Source organism: Caretta caretta, chromosome 1 (assembly GCF_965140235.1).
Source record: "Caretta caretta isolate rCarCar2 chromosome 1, rCarCar1.hap1, whole genome shotgun sequence".
Classification (NCBI taxonomy): domain Eukaryota; kingdom Metazoa; phylum Chordata; order Testudines; family Cheloniidae; genus Caretta; species Caretta caretta.
The window spans coordinates 52239816-52259019 of record NC_134206.1 but is presented as its reverse complement, the minus strand read 5'-3'; the positions used below and the strand labels follow the sequence as shown (position 1 = coordinate 52259019).

General features: G+C 42.4%; 1 protein-coding gene across 1 annotated transcript in view; it reads left to right on the top strand.

The window, feature by feature from the left end:
- CCDC169 (coiled-coil domain containing 169) overlaps positions 1-14676 on the top strand; it is a 55622-nt gene extending 40946 nt beyond the window's left edge. The window contains exon 8 of the mRNA XM_075127987.1: positions 12012-14676. Coding sequence (XP_074984088.1) covers positions 12012-12038 — 27 coding nt within the window. The 3' untranslated portion in view covers positions 12039-14676. The remainder of the gene's footprint in view (positions 1-12011) is intronic.
- Positions 14677-19204: the final 4528 nt, after the last annotated feature.

The window sequence follows — 19204 nt, the reverse complement described above, 5'->3', positions numbered from 1 at the left end:
TTATACTATCTTGCGCTGCACAAGGAGCTGTACAGTGGAAGCTCATGAAATTTGCCCCCTCCCTCAATGTGGAGAGGAATACATAACCGCTTTCTTCCCCGAGTTATGACTCCCACACACTGGTTTTAGACAAAGCAAAAACAAGTTCATTAACTACAAAAGATAGATTTTAAGTGATTATAAGGGATAGCAAACAGATCAAAGCAGATTACCTAGGAAATAAAAATGCAAACTAAGCTTAATATACTAAAGAGATTGGATATGAATAGTGATCCTCACCCTAAGTGATGGTACAAGCAGACTGCAGATTCTTAAGGGGCAAGGTGCACTTCTTTACAGCTTAGAATCCCCAGGTGTTCCATTCACAGGCTAAAAATCCCTTTAGCCTGGATCCAGCACTTCCCCCAGTTCAGTCCTTGTTCCTTGGGTGTTTCTAGGAGTCTCTTTGGGTGGAGAGTCAGTGAAGAACCTTGATGTCACTCCCCTGCCTTATATAGCTTTTGCATATGGTGGGAACCCTCTGTTTCACAGCTTGGTTCCCATGCCAGTCTGTGGAAAAATACTGATATCCCAAGATGCAGTCCAGCACCAGGTGACCTGGTCACATGTTCCTGTAGCGTCACAGCAGCCATTACTCGAGGCTGTTTGTAGCATCCTTAGAAAGCTCCCCAGGTGGGAGATAAGCTTCTCCCAAGGCTTATTGTTCTCTCTAATGGCTCATTAACTTGAATGGGCACTTACCAGACAGCCATCTAGACTGAGAGCCTTTTGCCTAGTGGACGTTGCCCAGGACTATCTACATGTGAAATAGATATATAGCCAATATTCATAACTTTGGATACAAAAATGATACATGCATACAAATAGGATAATCATATTCAGCAAATCATAACCTTTGCAGCAACATCTCACGTGACGTGTCTTGCATCAAATACATCATAACTGTCATAATCATATCATAATAATATCACTGTGAAGAATATGGGGTACAGTATAACAAGCATATCCTGAAAAAGTTGTCAAAGAAGGTAGAGATGGAAAAGATGTTATGTCCTTTAGTGCATGGCCTTGCTAATGAAGAATTTTTTCCTGAATTCCATTTCACAATGCTTCAATTGCAAAAATGGGGTTCCACCACTTCTCTTTAGGAGCCGGTTCCACATGTCTTGCTGTAAAATCGGTTTTGGGCTGATCAAGACAATTTTTTTCCCCTAGTTTCATTCCATTACTGCTATACCCCTTTGTGCCCTAATCAATTTCCATCTCTCCTTAATATTTTACAGTTTTATGGTACTTAAACCATTTTATTTAAACTCTTTTTGCTTCTTATGTTACTTAAAAGTCTGAGCCTTAGGAAGATTTAATGGCATGTCTCTGAGCTTGAGCACTGGCCTTGTGACTCCTCAGTACCTCCTGGCCAAATATGTACAGGAGCCTGTAGCACCTTCTTTTCTTTTCAAGAGCTCTGTGCTCATGCAAGCATCATTTATGATGATGCCCACTGTGTCCTAAGTGCTTCTGAGATAGGAAAGAAGGAAAGGCTGCTGCCCCAAAGAGCTTGTTTTGGAATTGCTGCAGAGGAAGGAAATGGAAAGGAAAACCTCCTAAGAAGTAAAAGGACAGAAAGAACCCCAGTTTCTTTCCAGCCAAGGTCGTTTGACAAAAAATCCTTCTGTGGAAAGTGGAAACAAAAGTTGAAAATAGACTTTATTTTATTTTTTGACTATATTTTTAGACTTTGTCTACATTAAAGCTATAAATGGTTTACTCCAACCCAATTATAACATGGTCAAACAACGGCCAGGATTTACCTATGTCCCATCCACTCTAAACTTTTTGATCATGTTATAAAAAAGTCACTCAATTATTCCTGTTCAAACCTATTTAAGATAATGGGTGTGCACATATGTATTTGGGGCAAGATCTGGCCTACAGAATCTTTGTCTTGAAGTTTTGGGGGAAGAGTAATGCATTTTACAGGAACATTGTTATTCATTCTGGAGAAATTGAGACGTATTCCAATGAGTTGTCCTATAGAACAGTATCTGCAAAGGTTTCCTTAAGCAATACATTTTTCAGGACTACTTTAAGTCAAAAACTGTTGGAGGCAACATTTTTGCTTTTGACTTGTTTAGGGAGAATCTATTGTGATGGGACCCCCGGGATACAACCTGGAACTGGGGTACCGCTGTGCCCTCTTAACTCTCCAGCCTGGGCTGTCTCTCCCAATGCTTTGCTAGTGACAAGCAGTAAACCCCTCCAGGTGCTGTTATCACTCAGCACAACCGCATGTGAAGCCCCACACCCAGCTAGATTGCATGAATGCTCCCAGAGCTGCTCATAAATCACACGGAGGCACCAGCCAGTTCTCCCAAGCCCCCAGCCTTGCATCCTGAACTCTACTGTCTTACACTGGTCAGGCTTCTGACCAGGGCAAGTTTACTACCCAGTCCACCCTTCCCTCAAAGTGGAGAGGACATACACAAGCCTTTGTAACCTGAGCTGAGATTTCCCAAGCACTTCAACCAAACCACACAGCTTTAGGTAAAATATAAATGAGATTTATGAACTCCAGAAAGATTTTCAGTTATTATAAGTGGGAGGCACAAAAAGGTCAGAGATAGTTACCAAAGAAAATAAAAGGTAAGTGCACAATCTAAATCTTAAACCTTATTACACTAGGCAGTATTTGGATCAAGCAGTTTTCTCACTCGACTCTCACCCTATCTGTGTCTGACAAGAAAACCACAGTTTCCATTTGGAGATGTTTGTTGTGTGCCTTTTTGGTTTTATAGCCATGTGACATTGACTGAACTACTGCCCAATCAGCAAAAGGGAAGTTCCATAATCCTCTGCTACCTTGGAGTATTTCAGTGATCTATTGACTTTCTTGCTGTCTGAAGCCTTGTAAATGGCGAGCGCTATATGAAGTAGAAACAAACCATTAGTGTTATGGAGACATAGTGCAGTGACATTAATGGTTTGTTTCTGTTTCATTGTTTTGGTGTTTGGCAATAAAATAATCATGTCCTAACACTTGTATAAAATAGGTTTCCTCTGATACCTCTTTATGTTAACACTGAAATAGAAAAACATTGAAGGAGAGAGAAAGCATTCAGAATTAAGTGAAATCAAAAGGCGTTTTCACTGAGAAATGTCAAGTATAGAAGAAGGGGCCTGAATAACCTATTAACTATTTGCAATTTGGAGAAAATAACTATTCCAATATGTATGCCTCCATGAATAGTCCTGTTTGCCTTTTTATTTATTATTACTTGTATAGAGAACCGAAAGCGTTCAGAGCACTTGAGGAACATGTAAAGGAGTATAAAGACAAAATGTACAAAGTGTTTTGACTCTATGTGTGTAGAGTGTGTGTGTGTGTGTGTTCGTGCCCAGCAGAAAATTCACTTTTTTCCTTTTACATTACAAAATTATGTAAGCTGGTCTTAAATAGGGTGACCAGATGTCCAGATTTTGTAGGACAGTCCCTATATTCAGGGCTTTTTTCTTATATAGGCACCTATTACCCCCCACCCCATGTCCCGACTTTCACACTTTCTATCTGCAAAAAGAAAAGGAGTACTTGTGGCACCTTAGAGACTAACCAATTTATTTGAGCATAAGCTTTCGTGAGCTACAGCTCACTTCATCCGTTGAAGTGAGCTGTAGCTCACGAAAGCTTATGCTCAAATAAATTGGTTAGTCTCTAAGGTGCCACAAGTACTCCTTTTCTTTTTGCGAATACAGACTAACACGGCTGCTACTCTGAAACTTTCTATAGACTAGGTCTTAAATAGACTAGGTCTTTAACCTCTAATGCAAAAAAATATTAACGAACCTCAGGCTGTCATTTACACAGTGGTGATCAATGGAAACATTCTGCACTAGAGTCCATTAGAAAAGCTGGCAACTCTTGAAGGTTTTCATGCAGCAAGACCCAATGTGTACAGAAATAATGCTACTTTTTTCCTAAGTGTGGTATTGTTTTAATGTAAGCCATTTCTTTTCCTACAGATGCTTTTTCTACAGTGCAGTGGCCTGATGCTAAAGCTACTGCAGGTGTATGGTTCTTAATCAGGTGGCAGAAACACATAAATAGAAAGCACAGAGGTCATCTCTTGAAAGCTGACCGCTTTACTTATTTACTGAACGTAGACTATGAGAGCAAAATTAGAGGAAACTTTCCATACAAAAAAAAACATCTTCTCGGGAGTAAAGTCAGAGCTGGTGGCTAAAGGAATATTGGAAATGCAACAGGTATCTGGCACAAAATGATTGCTATTTGGGGATTATAAATAAATATTTAAAAAGAGAATACTGGTCGGGTTTTGTTAACTCTTAGAATCTGTGGGAAAGACTTTCTAAATAAATCTTCTGATACACAGTCTTTTACTGACTATGACTTTTTATTGGTCATGACCATAACAGTTTCCCTGTTTGGCTTTTCTTTTTGTTTTCTTTTTCAGGTGAAAATAGCCATCTTATTAGTTGGAGGAGATGCTGCTGTTGAGACTACAGCAGAGATTATAGAGGAATCATTTCTGTTGCCATCATGATTAGCAGTGTTGCCATTTTCTTGGATGAGTACACGTTCAGTGTGGTCTTTCTAAAGATGAATTCTTTACCAACTGCAGAAGAATAGGAAGCAGTCAAGGAATTATGCTGTGATTGGAATAACAGAGACTTGGTGGGATAACTCACATGACTGGAGTACTGTCATGGATGGATATAAACTGTTTAGGAAGGACAGGCAGGGCAGAAAAGGTGGGGGAGTTGCACTGTATGTAGGAGAGCAGTATGACTGCTCAGAGCTCTGGTATGAAACTGCAGCAAAACCTGACAGTCTCTGAATTAAGTTTAGAAGCGTGAGCACCAACGGTGATGTCGTGGTGGTAGTCTAGTAACGGAAGTTACTAGATTGCAGGCCCTGGTTCTCATGGGAGTCTTCAATCACCCTGATATCTGCTGGGAGAGCAATATAGCAGTACCCAGACAATCCAGGAAGTTTTTGGAAAGTGTAGGGGACAATTTCCTGGTGCAAGTGCTGGAGGAACCAACTAGGGGCAGAGCTCTTCTTGACCTGCTGCTCACAAACAGGGAAGAATTAATAGGGGAAGCAAAAGTGGATGGGAACCAGGGAGGCAGTGACCATGAGATGGTCGAGTTCAGGATCCTGACACAAGGAATAAAGGAGAGCAGCAGAATACAGACCCTGGACTTCAGAAAAACAGACTTTGACTCCCTGAGGGAACTGATGGGCAGGATCCCCTGGGAGAATAACATGAGGGGGAAAGGAGTCCAGGAGAGCTGGCTGTATTTTAAAGAATCCTTATTGAGATTACAGGTGTGTGTCTACCGATGTGTCGAAAGAATAGTTAATATGGCAGGCGACCAGCTTTGCTTATCAGCGAAATCCTTGCTGATCTTAAACACAAAAAAGAAGCTTACAAGAAGTGGAAGATTGGACAAATGACCAGGGAAGAGTGTAAAAATATAGCTCAGGCATGCAGGAGTGAAATCAGGAAGGCCAAATCACACTTGGAATTGCAGCTAGCAAGCGATGTTAAGAGTAACAAGAAGGGTTTCTTCAGGTATATTAGCAACAAGAAGAAAGTCAAGGAAAGTGTGGGCCCCTTACTGAATGAGGGAGACAACCTGGTGACAGAAGATGTGGAAAAAGCTAATGTACTCAATGTTTTTTTTGCCTCTGTCTTCACGAACAAGGTCAGCTCCCAGACTACTGCACTGGGCAGCACAGCATGGGGAAGAGGTGACCAGCCCTCTGTGGAGAAAGAAGTAGTTCGGGACTATTTAGAATAGCTGGACGAGCACAAGTCCATGGGGCCGGATGCGCTGCATCTGAGAGTGCTAAAGGAGTTGGCGGATGTGATTGCAGAGCCATTGGCCATTATCTTTGAAAACTCATGGCGATCAGGGGAGGTCCAGGACGACTGGAAAAAGGCTAATGTAGTGCCCATCTTTAAAAAAGGGAAGAAGAAGGATCTGGGGAACTATAGGCCAGTCAGCCTCATCTCAGTCCCTGGAAAAATCATGGAGCAGGTCCTCAAGGAATCAATTCTGAAGCACTTAGAGGAGAGGAAAGTGATCAGGAACAGTCAGTATGGATTCACCAAGGGCAAGTCATGCCTGACTAATCTAATTGCCTTCTATGACGATATAACTGGCTCTGTGGATGAGGGGAAAGCAGTGGATGTGTTATTCCTTGACTTTAGCAAAGCTTTTGACACGGTCTCCCACAGTATTCTTGCCAGCAAGTTAAAGAAGTATGGGCTGGATGAATGGACTATAAGGTGGTTAGATTATCGGGCTCAACGGGTAGTGATCAATGGCTCCATGTCTAGTTGGCAACCGGTATCAAGTGGAGTGCCCCAAGGGTCAGTCCTGGGGCTGGTTTTGTTCAATATCTTCATTAATGATCTGGAGGATGGCGTGGATTGCACCCTCAGCAATTTTGCAGATGACACTAAATTGGGAGGATTGGTAGATACGCTGGAGGAAAGAAATCTGATGAGGTTCAACAAGGACAAGTGCAGAGTGCTGCACTTCGGATGGAAGAATCCCATGCACCGCTACAGACTAGGGACCGAATAGCTAGGCAGCAGTTCTGCAGAAAAGGACCTAGGGGTTACAGTGGAGGAGAAGCTGGGTATCAGTCAACAGTGTGCCCTTGTTGCCAAGAAGGCCAATGGCATTTTGGGCTGTATAAGTAGGGGCATTGCCAGCAGATCGAGGGACGTGATCGTTCCCCTCTATTCGACATTGGTGAGGCCTCATCTGGAGTACTGTGTCCAGTTTTGGGCCCCACACTACAAGAAGGATGTGAAAAAATTGGAAAGAGTCCAGCGGAGGGCAACAAAAATGATTAGGGGACTGGAACACATGACTTATGAGGAGAGGCTGAGGGAACTGGGATTGTTTAGTCTGCGGAAGAGAAGAAGGAGGGAGATTTGATAGCTGCTTTCAGCTACCTGAAAGGGGGTTCCAAAGAGGATGGATCTCGACTGTTCTCAGTGGTAGCAGATGACAGAATGAGGAGATTCTAAGTTGCAGTGGGGGAGGTTTAGGTTGGATATTAGGAAAAACTTTTTCACTAGGAGGGTGGTGAAGCACTGGAATGCGTTACCTAGGGAGGTGGTGGAATCTCCTTCCTTAGAAGTTTTTAAGATCAGGCTTGACAAAGCCCTGGCTGGGATGATTTAGGTGGGGATTGGTCCTGCTTTGAGCAGGGGGTTGGACTAGATGACCTCCTGAGGTCTCTTCCAACCCTGAGTTTCTATGATTCTATGACTCTAAGCGGCCGGGCTAATTAAGTAAAAACAAAACCCTCTAAAATTTTTGTACCTTTATTCTAAAGGTGTAATAGCTGTAACTAACTAAAGCTTTTATATAGGCTTTTATTTTCTTCTGCCCTTAGTTATTTTGGCTGCTATAGAATTGTACCAACTTTCTTTTGCTTTATCTGCGTGTTGCACTCTGCCTGCACTCTGCACTAAATTCTTTTGAACAGGGATGTTGGAAAAGTTTTTTTTTTTTAAGTTGTTAGGTAGAGTGATTCAGCTGAAAAATTCTCTCTTTAAAATACCCTCAATTAGTGATATTAAGTCCTTAGGTAGCTAAGTAGATTAACTTGAGCTCACCATCCTGTGTGACTGATAGTATTGCATGAGTGTACCCAGCACGTTGTGATGATTACAGCAATGTCTGGTCTGCTGGGATGGGGCAAAAAGTTCCCAGTAGAAGAAATGGCCATGATCTACTTCCTTATGAGTTGAGCCACTTTATCATCAAGTTACTGTAGACACAGCCTGTCCTAATCTACACTGATTGTTGAGTTGGTGTCAGCATTTTGGATCATCCTGTAACTCAGATGTCATAATGATTCAGACATGGTCATTATTTGTGTGGACAAATCCTACAGATAGACTCTAATGGTCATACTTATCTCTCCTCTAAAATGACTTCTAATTACTATGTTGATTCTGAATAGATGGTTTTGATGCTAGGACACCGAATTGGGACTTCGGAAGATGAGATTGTCATGACTCAGTTTCTCATCTGTCAAACAGGTAAAACACCTCTAAAACATTAAAGAAATATAATCCTCACAATGCCCATATGAAGTATGGGATTATGGGCATTCCGAGGATTATATTTTTTTTAATGTTTTAGAGGGTTTGGGTCCTTGATGAGCACTGTAGGTTCTACCTATGAATGAGCCAGTGCCCCAAAAGAGTGGAGCAGATGGGTGGAATGGATGGCACAAATGGCATGTGCTTGTATTCAGTGCATCCCTTCAGATCACATTAATTGAATTAATGAATCGTTGGATCAGCAGAAATACAGGAGTTGAAATATTAACAATGTTGCTTTAGAGCTAAGTGATTGCAAGCTTTTCAGGACAGAGACCATACATGTCTCCAGGGCCCTATTGCACTGATCTTGACTCGGGCCTCGTGATGCTTTCTAATGGCTAATAATACTTTCAGTTTCATAAAGACATAAAGTAATGTTGACAGGCTAATCAATGTTGTTTACTCTTCCTGCTTGGAATCAAGACACAATGATGTCTTCTCTGGACAACCCTTCCTTTGGGTTAAGTGAACCTAATTATTTGAGACCCCAAGAGCAATGGGGTGGGGAAATTCTCCTTCACTGTATCACCACAAAGCGTCCATTTTCATAAATGGCTTCAATACAGTCACCTTCCAGTTTGGGATTTGGATGAGAAGAGGGAGCCATTCTCACTCCGCTTTTCCTTAGAACCTATTCCATGCCACAGTCCAAAGCAGCCCAAATATCTCTGGCTATGAAAATAGGAGAAAAACAAAATAAAAAAGGCAGCAAAGAGTCCTGTGGCACCTTATAGACTAACAGACATATTGGAGCATAAGCTTTCGTGGGTAAATACCCACTTTGTCGGATGCATGTAGTGGAAATTTCCAGAGGCAGGTGTAATAAATATGCAAGCAAGAATCAGGCTAGGGATAATGAGGTTAGCTCAATCAGGTTGAGGCCCTCTTCTAGCAGTTGAGGTGTGAACACCAAGGGAGGAGAAACTGCTTTTGTAGTTGGCTAGCCGTTCATAGTCTTTGTTTAATCCTGAGCTGATGGTGTCAAATTTGCAAATGAACTGAAGCTCAGCAGTTTCTCTTTGAAGTCTGGTCCTGAAGTTTTTTTGCTGCAGGATGGCTACCTTTAAATCTGCTGTTGTGTGTCCAGGGAGGTTGAAGTGTTCTCCTCCAGGTTTTTTGTATATTGCCATTCCTAATATCTGATTTGTGTCCATTTATCCTAACATAAAAAACATAAAAAAGGCAATGTGTGTCAATGAGGTGCTCTTGTTTCGCACAAAGTTTGCCTCATTAGTACTTGCTCTTTTTGGAGTGTCATAGCTGTCACGGATGAGTAGCTGGATTTAAAATCCACATTATGGGTTGACAAGATCATGACAAATTCAAGATTTGCTGATCAAATTGGCCCAATGCCTCCGAAGGCATTTAGGTAGAAATATTGCACCAAAAATCTTACAGCAATTTGAAGGAAATTACTGACAGTCTAAACCTAGCTTCAAAATGTATTGGATTGTGATTGCCATCTAGTCACCTGACTTGTGTGAACTTGGGATAGTGGCACTACAGCCTCTTTTAATGGAACTGAAATACTTGTACTATAAATTAAAAACACGTAAACTCCTGATCATTTTGTTTCGTTCATTATTTGGCAAAACAAGCACCAAAGACGAGTTAGAACAGCCTTTGTGGGTCATAGTAGGAAGGGAAACTTTGGTACTTAAAACATTTTTTCACTGTAGTACAATGCAGAAAGTGCCAATTTATGCTAAAAAGTGTGATTTAGACTATTCGAGTACCTGTTGGTGAGGCTTGCAGAGCTCAACTGAAGGCAGATCAGGCATTATGCACTGTCTTTCTCTCAATACACCAGTACATGTTTTTTTAATTTTAGGATCATGAAGCCAACTTGACACCTAAAAGTATAACAAAATTATTCAGAGGAAAACATTTTTGGTTCCCTGAGGATGTTTACCGAAATGCCTGTCCCTGTTTTTCAATATTTGCAGATTAGACATTGGCAAGGTCACTAGCAGTAATATATTAAAAACAATAAGACCTTAGAATATTCATCCAAATAGAGGGGAATATATTAGTCTACATTTTATACAGCATACACCCCCGTATATAAAATCTGCAGGAACTGTATAGTATTACAAAAAGACCCAAAGTATTTTGGCAGATGGAAAACAGATCTTGATACTCATTTTATGATGAGCTTGTCACATGGAAATTCAGTCTAAAAAAAAGTAGTTCTATGTCTAATCAGGAAAAATGAATCTGAGTTTTAAAAAAATATATTGTACATACTCCAGGATTCAGGCTATAAATTCTACATAATCCTTTATATTCGAGAATGAAGGGAGAGAAGGTGGTGGTTAGGTCTGAATGAATGGGTTCTGGCAAATGGTCCAAGCACTAACAAAATCCATTTACCCTTAGTTCAAATTGCCTATCTTCCCTTTCCCCCCAGAAATTCTGTTTCCACCCCCCAAAATAATCCAGTTAATTTAATTTGACCACTAATATGATATGAGTGCATATAGTCATGTCATATAGTAATATCAAAAATCATGCAACTCCAGGTGTGGAAAGTAAACCATACGAACATATGAAGATTTCCCTCTGGACTCTAGAATATTATGGCAATGGAAAGACTGCATCCATGTTGGAAGAAAATATTATAGCTTCTTGAACAAGTGGCCACCGTTTCATGAATGATTCAAAAAGATATATTTGAGAATACTAGGCTACAAGCTTTTAGATGTTTAGCTATTGCTAACCTCCAGAGCATACTTTGTATAACGCTGTCACTTCTAGTATACAGGTAAATTGCGTTCATTGACTTTTGTGTAGCAGTTTTTGCTGAGCAATACAATGATTCTGATTCATTTGAGGAAAAAGGATATTTTACATTTGAGCTGTTATTTCTTTTAAACTGTAAGCTGAAAATGGAATTTTTTTAAAAAGTACCCTGCAAAATGTGTCACTTGCTTAGACCTCTTCTGAAACAAAGCTTGAGTGAATATTTGTAACTCATTGGAATGACACATAGCTGTTCACAATTCTTTACAAATGTGTGAAGGGTAAAAAAGGGTGACATAAATGTTCTTAATCTGTTCTGCAGTATGATCTTTCCATACTATCATTCATCTGGCTAAAAAGCCCATCAGTTTATATGGCAAAATGATAAATGTCATCCTTTTTCAAAACGGAATGTTAAATAGCCAGTTGAGTGTCATGCACAGATTTCATTAAATTTGATAGAGCTAAAGGCCATCCAATTTCACCTAGTTAGCCCTGCATTGAGCCCAATAATTTGTTTGGCTAAAGCATATCTTATGGAAAGGCATCCAGTCTTGAGATGAAGATTCCAAGAGATTGAAAATCCATCACTTTCTTTGATAGTTTGTTCCTATGGGTAATTGCCTTCTGTGTTAAACGTGTGCCTTATTTGTAATTTAAATTATCAGCGTCTGGAAGCTGGTTCTTGTTATGTCTTTCTCCACTAGATTAGAGCATTTGAGTACCTGGTATGATCTCCCCATGAAAGTACTCAGACACTGTAAACAAGTCACCTCTCTGTCTTCTTTTTACTAAGCTAAGCAGATCTTAAATCAGTTTTGCAGCTCTCTTTTGCATCCTCTCTAATTTTAAAATCTGGAAACAGTATTCCAGTGTCTTTCTCGCTAATGCGGTATACTCAGGTAAAATCACCTCCTATTCCTACTCCTCAGTTATACATCCCAGGATTGCATTAGCTGTTTTTGCCACAGTATCATATGGCTGAGTTGCTTGCCCACTAAATCCTTTTTAGAGTCACTGCTTTCCAAGATACATCCACCATTGTGCAGGTATAACCTGCATTCCTTGTTGCTAGATGTATAACTTTGTGTTTGACTGTATTTTGTCTTTCAGGAATCACAGACTTGTGCCCAGAGTTGAACAGTTTTAACTTTTAAAAGCTGGCTACGAAAACCATTCAGAAAAGCTTGGTTTTAAAAGGATGCTGCCAAGTAGTCTGAGGCCCAAAATTCAGACTATAATTTTGTTTTCATTTGTGTATGTGGCTTTTGTGGGGAGGAATAGACTTCTTCCCACCAGAAATGTGATACTCCTTTTCCCTCCCCAATTTTTTTCCAGTAAACATAGGAGAGGCTTTTTGTTCAGATTACTTTGTAGTACTTGCAACTCATTCACCAGCCTCCTGGCTGCATGATGTGCAGAAAGGGAACCTGAATTAGCCTTTTTTTTTCATTGCCTAAATTGAGTCATCCTCATCTTCTTCGTCTTTTTGTTCAACGCTTAGCCAAATGGTTGGCCGTGGCAATTGTTCGACATTTGGTCTGTTCCTGTGCAGCTGCGAGGGCTTGGAAGGCCATTAGTCCAATGTTGGAACAGACTTAATGCACGCATGTAATAGGGAGTCTGTTTCTAGGCCGCCTCCACCCCTCAATTGGTGGAATCCCAGATGTTACAAGCCACCCGAAGAACGGCATTCACCAGAACGTCTTGCGGCATTCTGGCAACATGTCCGTAAAGTTCTGTATTATGAATGAAGTCATTCCATTTTATGCCTAATATATGACATTACCATTTTGTGTGGAAAGCCTCCAGCTTTGCCCAGTCTAAGCGGCATACTGTCCATGTTTTGCAACCATACAGCAGTACAGAGAGGATACAGCTCGAATAGCTCCTGAACTTGGTTGTCATGCTAAGATAACGTTGATTCCATATTCATCGTACATGACCCATGGCAGATGCTGCAATGCCAATCCCGTGAAGAACCCCCGCATGAAAGTTGGAGGAACTGGTGAGTATAGAACCCAAATAGCAAAAGCTGGAGACTCCCCAGGGCTCTGTACGAGAAGAACGTCATCAGCACAGTCAAGGTCTGAGAGCGAGAAATTGCTGATCTTAACGCCTATGGACCTGACGGAATGCTGCATTATGAAATCCGTTGCCCAACAAAAGAGTGCCTGACACTAGATACTGATTTAAAAGGTGCCGACATCTGATTCCCGAAATGTACATGGGCAGTGGTTCCATTATGCAGCTCGCTAATCAACTCCAGCAGAGTGATTGGAACACCTACACCCTTTAAGGCCTTCCATAGTGCAACTCAGTCAACTGAATCAAACACAGCCTTAAGATCAACAAAAGTTTTATAGAGGGGCTTCTTGGACTCATGGTTTGTCTGCAACAACAAGCAGAGGGCAAAATGGCATCTAATGTGGACCTGTTCACCGTAAAGCCTGACTATTGGGGGTGATGCTTCCTTTGTAACGGGCTCCAAATGCACCAACAGAACATGCGCAAACACCTTCCCTGGCATGGACAACAAGGTGATCAGCCTGTAGCTCTTACATTCGCAGCACAGTGCCCTTATAAAATGAGATCACAATACCATCCTTCCAGGTGGTTGGTAAAGTTCCAGTTCTCCACACCAGGTGAAAGATGGCCAGAAGTGATTTCGCTACAGGGTCAAAAATACATTTTAGCAGCTCCAGCGGGGATGCCATCAGCACCAGTTGTGCGTCTGTTTTTCAGTTTGCAAATGGTGCGCTTTGCTTCATCCAGCATTGATGCGTCAGTACAAGTGTCTGGGGCTGCCAAATCATCCAGCTCTGGGCAAGCAGCGGCTAGAGGGTGGTTCAGGACTTTGTGATAATGTTGCACCCAGCATGAGAGGATGTCGTCATCCGATTTACATGGATGGTCTTGGCAGTCGTTCAGGATGCCATTTGTAGTGACTACCTCTTGACCACTGAGGTTGCGGATCACACGGAATGCCAGCTTTAAATCTCCCCTGGCTAAGCCAAATTCAGACACCACAGTGACACCCCAATATTCACGACTGTCATGTAATTATGATATGTTTTGTACAAAGTATGTCTTGTGAGGTGTCCTTCTAAAAGTCTTGATCTGTTAGGCAGTAATATCCCCTTGGATTATATGTGCTATTGTCCTATGTGAAGTTATGAAGTTTGGCTATGTATGTGTTACTGAAACATCTAGTGAGCTGAAAACACCCACAAGCAGCCTTTCAGGTAGAACAGTAAAAAGGCCAAACAAGGTTAATGGTTTATTGAGGAAATGCACACAAGCACAAGGATTATCCAGGAACTGTGTACAGTAGAAACCTCTCAGAGATAGCACTACACAAGGGAACCGTTTGACCCAGGTCACAGCAAAAGAGCTTTCCAGCAAGTGGGGAGAAGATATAAAAGGGGAGAAATGACATATTGAGGGGTCCTAACTCTCCCTGCAACAACACACCTGGAAAGACCTGAGGGGCAAGGACTGAACTGTGGGAAGTGATGGTACCAGGCTAGAAGGATCTTTAGCATGTATATGAAAACGTGGAAAAGCCAAGGCAACTTGTGCCTTAAGAATCTGCCAGCCTGTTTATCACTGAGGGTGAGAATTTGCTAATTTATATCCTACCTATCTGTTGTGTGTTAAGCTCAGTTTGCGGTTTTTGTTTATTTACTAAAGTAATCTGCTTTGTTCTGTTTGCTATCCCTTATAATCACTTAAAATTCATCCTTTATAGTTAATAAACTTGTTTTGTTTTCTAAAACCCAGTTTGTGCAATTCATAACTGGGGGGTGTATGTGCAAAAAGCTGTGCATATCTCTCTCCAAATTGAGGGAAAGGCGAATTTCAATTAGCTTACGCTGTACAGTTCTCTGTGCAGTGCAAGACAATACAATTTTGGGTTTACACTCCAGAGGGTATGTGCACAGGATTGCTGGGCAATCCCCTAGCTGAGTCCTCCCACAGACAGCTGATTGCAGACTCTGTGTGATTCTACAGTTGGGTGTAGAAAAAAACCCATGCAAGCATCTAGCTGGAAAGGGGCTTGAGAGCCTGTCATAGCAGCACAGAATAAGGGAAAACCAGGCTGGTGGGACAGGCAGGCTCAGTGGTATCCCAGTTCCAAGCGGCACCCTGGGGGAACCTGTCACAGCCACTTGTTTATAATATGCCTTGTGATCGCAAAGTGCCAGGACTTTGAACTTTTGTTTCAGCTGATTACGAGTGAGTTTATTGCCACACTAGCAGGCTGTGGCCTTAAATTTAATGGCGGAGAAGGCCTCTTCTAATAGCCATAGTCTGTGCTGGGCGCCTATAGCCAATCGTCAGCTTGGCAGATTGACAGAGGATGGAGGTGAACAGAGACCAGGCAATCAAATTGAGTGAAGCACAAAAAACAAACAAACATAAAAGGTAAAAAGTACTTGAACATTGAAACTTAGAGAAAGCAAATAGAAAATGGTGATTATAACTGGTAAGAAAATCTTGACATTTTAAATGCTTAATTTGACAGCATCCTTTAAAGTAAAAAGTTACAATTTATGGATTAAAATTTACTTATTCAGGTCCCAATTTTACAAGCTTCTCTGTGTGGGTGCACCCACAACAGCTTGCAGAATGAGACCCTTAGCTGGAGATGTGTTCAGCAGACTTTACTTCTATATCTATCAACACCCACACATGCCTTGTATAAACCTCCCTCCTTTCTTTTTTAAAAACTGTGGCAGTTGGTTGAAGGTGAGAAATAGGTTCTTGTGATGGGGCATACAAACCTCACACTGGGCAACAAGGGGTTAAGGAGCTGCTCTGGGCTCAGCCAGCCCTGTCCTGCCACACACGTGCAAGAGATGCACAGGCTGGAGAAGGGGCGAAAAGGGAGCAGAACAGCTTGCTTAGAGGCAGGCTAGGGAAGAGAAAGGACCTTTACCTTGCAGCTCCTGAAGAAAGGATTGAGGAAAGGCAGGATCACTCCTATGCACAGCTACCTGAAGGTCCCTCCCTGAGGGTTGGGAGGGCCAGCTTCTGATAGACCCTGAGAGGGAGGTATTTCCCACCTCCCACATGCTAACCCAGTTTATTTCCATTGATTCCCTGTGTTTGGTTTATGGACTACCCCTGAGGGGGACAGATTCAGAACTAACCTGGCCAGAGGGCCAAAGGCACAAGAGGAGGCAGCCGCTGCTTCAAGAGGGAAAGAATTACTATGCCACACCTGGCCACAAAGAGGTTCTACACTCTGAGCTGACCCTCTTTATGCTTTCCTGCACAGACTGTGAACTGTGGACAGTAGAGGGGGGTAGGAAGTGGCCCAAGAAGGGCAGCCTTAAGGCACTCCTGAGTGTCAGACCCTTTTGTCACCCTCACGGGGCCCTGGGCTGGAGCCCGATGTAGTGGGAGGGCCTGGGCTCCCCTACCAAAACCCCTTCTGCAGGTACAAGCACCTAAGCTCTGACCACTAGGCAATGCTCCACACGAGCGAGGAGCATCACAGTTTTCCTGAGTGATTATTATTATTATTTTTGGTGGAAGGCATTAGGAATAATAAATTATATTCATAAGCTTAGTTGTTCATTGCTAAACGTGACTAGACTCTCATATACTTGATCTATGCATATATTACTGTGCATGATTAAAGTTCACAGTAGGCCTCAGTCAAGTGGATATTGACATTTAAAGGTCAGGAGTAACAATATTCATGGAGAGAAAATGATCAAAAATATGAGCTGGGGAAAGAGAAATTAACAGTGTAATGTTTCAGAGTAACAGCCGTGTTAGTCTGTATTCGCAAAAAGAAAAGGAGTACTTGTGGCACCTTAGAGACTAACCAATTTATTTGAGCATAAGCTTTCGTGAGCTACAGCTCACTTCATCGGATGCGTTCAGTGGAAAATACAGTGAGGAGATTTATATACACACAGAACATGAAAAATGGGTGTTTATCATGCACACTGTAAGGAGAGTGATCACTTAAGATGAGCTATTTCCAGCAGGAGAGTGGGGTGGGGGGAAGAAAACCTTTTGTAGTGTTAATCAAGGTGGGCCATTTCCAGCAGTTAACAAGAACATCTGAAGAACAGTGCGGGGGGAGGGGGAATAAACAAGGGGAAATAGTTTTACTTTGTGTAATGACTCAACCACTCCCAGTCTCTATTCAAGCCTAAGTTAATTGTATCCAATTTGGAAATTAATTCCAATTCAGCAGTCTCTCATTGGAGTCTGTTTTTGAAGTTTTTTGTTGAAGAATAGCCACTTTTAGGTCAGAAATCGAGTGACCAGAGAGATTGAAGTGTTCTCCGACTGGTTTATGAATGTTAAAATTCTTGACATCTGATTTGTGTCCATTTATTCTTTTACGTAGAGACTGTCCAGTTTGACCAATGTACATGGCAGAGGGGCATTGCTGGCACATGATGGCATATATCACATTGGTAGATGTGCAGGTGAATGAGCCTCTGACAGTGTGGCTGATGTGATTAGGCCCTATGATGGTGTCCCCTGAATAGATATGAGGACACAGTTGGCAACGGGCTTTGTTGCAAGGATAGGTTCCTGGGTTAGTGGTTCTGTTGTGTGGTGTTTGGTTGCTGGTGAGTATTTGCTTCAGGTTGGGGGGCTGTCTGTAGGCAAGGACTGGCCTGTCTCCCAAGATTTGTGAGAGCGATGGGTCATCCTTCAGGATAGGTTGTAGATCCTTGATGATGTGTTGGAGAGGTTTTGGTTGGGGGCTGAAGGTGATGGCTAGTGGCGTTCTGTTATTTTCTTTGTTGGGCCTGTCCTGTAGTAGGTGACTCCTGGGTACTCTTCTGGCTGTGTCAATCTGTTTCTTCCCTTCAGCAGGTGGGTATTGTAGTTGTAAGAATGCCTGATAGAGATCTTGTAGGCGTTTGTCTCTGTTTGAGGGGTTGGAGCAAATGCAGTTGTATCGTAGAGCTTGGCTGTAGACAATGGATGGTGTGGTGTGGTCTGGGTGAAAGCTGGAGGCATGTAGGTAGGAATAGCGGTCAGTAGGTTTCCGGTATAGGGTGGTGTTTATGTGACCCCATCGCTTATTAGCACCGTAGTGTCCAGGAAGTGGATCTCTTGTGTGGACTGGTCCAGGCTGAGGTTGATGGTGGGGTGGAAATTGTTGAAATCATGGTGGAATTCCTCAAGGGCTTCTTTTCCATTGTTCCAGATGATGAAGATGTCATCAGTATAGCACAAGTAGAGTAGGGGCATTAGGGGACGAGAGCAGAGGAAGCGTTGTTCTAAGTCAGCCATAAAAATGTTGGCATACTGTGGGGCCATGCGGGTACCCATAGCAGTGCCGCTGATTTGAAGGTATACATTGTCCCCAAATGTGAAATAATTATGGCTGAGGACAAAGTCACAAAGTTCAGCCACCAGGTTTGCCGTGACATTATCGGCGATAGTGTTCCTGACGGCTTGTAGTCCATCTTTGTGTGAAATATTGGTGTAGAGGGCTTCTACATCCATAGTGGCCAGGATGGTGTTTTCAGGAAGATCACCGATGGATTGTAGTTTCCTCAGGAAGTCAGTGGTGTCTCAAAGATAGCTGGGAGTGCTGGTAGCGTAGGGCCTGAGGAGGGAGTCTACATAGCCAGACAATCCTGCTGTGAGGGTGCCAATGCTTGAGATGATGGGGCATCCAGGATTTCCAGTTTTATGAATCTTGGGTAGCAGATAGAATACCCCATGTCGGGGTTCCAGGGGTGTGTCTGTGCGGATTGTTCTTGTGCTTTTTCAGGGAGTTTCTTGAGCAAATGCTGTAGTTTCTTTTGGTAACCCTCAGTGGGATCAGAGGGGAATGGCTTGTAGAAAGTGGTATTGGAGAGCTGCCGAGCATTGTTCATATTCCGACCTATTCATGATGACAACAGCACCTCCTTTGTCAGCCTTTTTGATTATGATGTCAGAGTTGTTTCTGAGGCTGTGGATGGCATTGTGTTCCGCACGGCTGAGGTTATGGGGCAAGTGATGCTGCTTTTCCACAATTTCAGCCCGTGCACGTCGGCGGAAGCACTCTATGTAGAAGTCCAGTCTGTTGTTTCGACCTTCAGGAGGAGTCCACCTAGAATCCTTCTTTTTGTAGTGTTGGTAGGAAGGTCTCTGTGGATTAGTAAGTTGTTCAGAGGTGTGTTGGAAATATTCCTTTAGTCGGAGACGTCGAAAATAGGATTCTAGGTCACCACAGAACTGTATCCTGTTCGTGGGGGTGGAGGGGCAGAAGGAGAGGCCCTGAGATAGGACAGATTCTTCTACTGGGCTAAGAGTATAGTTGGATAGATTAA